Here is a 2,104-nt window from a genome sequence, read left to right on the forward strand (position 1 = left end):
GTAATTGCACAGCACTTTACTTGTAATATCATAGGGACTTTGGACTATGCTTTCTTTGTTTAAAGAAAAAAAAGACGTTTTTCTAAGGAAAATTTGCCTTTGTAGATAGAGTGGGTGGCTCTTAAAAGAGCCTTTGGTTTGTTGTATTAACGCTGCAGACGCTCCTGTTTACTTGGAGCTGGTGTACTTGGTGACAGCCTTGGTGCCCTCAGACACGGCGTGCTTAGCCAGCTCACCGGGCAGCAGCAGGCGGACAGCGGTCTGGATCTCCCTGGAGGTGATGGTGGAGCGCTTGTTGTAGTGAGCCAGACGAGAGGCCTCACCAGCGATACGCTCAAAGATGTCGCTCACGAAGGAGTTCATGATGCTCATGGCCTTGGAAGAGATTCCAGTATCGGGGTGGACCTGCTTCAGGACCTTGTACACATAGATGGCATAGCTCTCCTTCCTGGTCTTTCTCCTTTTCTTTCCGCCCTTGCCGGCGGTCTTGGTGACGGCTTTCTTAGAGCCCTTCTTGGGTGCTGCCTTCGCTGGTTCTCCAGGCATGGTTAAGGTTTGTTAATACCAAACAACTGTGACCACTGTGCTGTGCACCGGCTTTACTTGAACACAGAATATGCAAATTATACTGTGCTGTCCCCAATCTGCTATTGGTTGAATTCTTAACGCGTCAAACTGCACGCGGAAGTCTCGCCACCAGTATGTAGACGAAGGAATGAAGGTTGGGGGAGGGGTGTCTCAATACTCTGAAAGCAGGCGTGCATTTATTTGATACGCTGAGGTTGTCATGGAGACAGGCCAGGCCAAAGCCCCTGCTACCGTTGCCCAGAGTTTCCCCCTTTGACAAGCCAAGGGGCGCTCGGACCCAAAGGGTTGAGCATTAGTGCCCGCAGGACGTATTAACCACCCACAGTCGGGCCCTGCCGGGGAGGTGATGCGTAATCTGCATCAGTAAATCAGTGTTAAGGAGAGGAGGGCTAAAAGTGAGTAGGAGTGATTACACTCAAAACACACTAAGTAAACAGATCGTGTGTGTACTCCGTCCAAACGAGTTGTAATCACAGTAGTCATGGGGTCATTATCGCACATTATCATTAGTAAAATGAGTGGGGAACCTCAGTGCTGCTTCATGTTTGGGGCTTAGTGAGAGGTTTAAGGTCACCAGCTTACACAGTGGGGGTGCGATTAGCTGAGTCAATAGGTATGGAGACATACTAGGTGTAGTGGCCCCACTGCAGAGAATATGATGGGCAGGAGTTGGGACACACCATGGGGCGATGGTTCTGCCTCTGGCTGGAGGAGCGTACAATAGACTGAGGCCGGGCCACAACTCTTCACGTCGCCCAAGGGGTGAGTGCCAGATCGGCGTGCTCTTATTTACAGACTCCCTTAAGTATTGATTCCTCCAGCGATTCCTCCAAATATGAGGCCTCAATTTAATTTATACTCCGGGTGAGGCCGCGGTGACGTGCCTCATGAAGGTGGGCATGGTCCAAATTTCGTTTCCAGTGCTGTGCTGTCGCGTGTGGAGTAAACTAACTAGCCACCGCCTGATAAAGTCGTTTTCTATCTCCCAGCTCTAAATCACACACAGGCAATATAAGGTTCCAGAATCAACCAATGGCTCCATCTAGTGGATATAATCTCACATGGTGAATTTGAATGTTACAGTTTCTCTGTTAAATAAATCAGTCCAGGTTTATTTATCATGTTGATGTGCAAATTATTCAAAAGAAAATCTGTTAGAATAATATTTAAGCTTGTTTATCTTCTACACTTCTAAACTACTTTTAATGGATGATAATTCAATTTGTTCATCCATTAAAAAATGAACCAAAAATTAGATTTGATATAAAAAAAATATATATATACAGCTTCAGAATGTACACATTTGGTTGTATTTATTAATTTTAATATGAATATTATCTGAAATTAAAATGTAATTTATGTACATTTAATTCTGAGTGTCTCTGACACTCTGTGAATACGCTGAGCATCAGTAACATATGTTATGCAGAGCATCAAGCTGAGGTTTTCATTTGGTTTGTAGACATGTTACTGTAATTAAATCATCAGATTCCAGAGCAAAAACAAACAACCATAG

General features: G+C 45.0%; 1 protein-coding gene across 1 annotated transcript; it reads right to left on the minus strand.

Annotated features, from left to right (window-relative positions):
* Positions 1-111: 111 nt before the first annotated feature.
* On the minus strand, positions 112-598 carry LOC108899845 (histone H2B 1/2-like). Its single transcript, XM_018700533.2, has one exon. It carries the CDS (start codon positions 544-546, stop codon positions 169-171), a length of 378 nt encoding a protein of 125 aa, XP_018556049.1. The 5' UTR covers positions 547-598; the 3' UTR covers positions 112-168.
* Between the last annotated feature and the right edge of the window lie 1,506 nt (positions 599-2,104).

The sequence above is a fragment of the Lates calcarifer genome, linkage group LG18 (genome assembly GCF_001640805.2).
Source record: "Lates calcarifer isolate ASB-BC8 linkage group LG18, TLL_Latcal_v3, whole genome shotgun sequence".
Taxonomy (NCBI): Eukaryota; Metazoa; Chordata; class Actinopteri; family Centropomidae; genus Lates; species Lates calcarifer.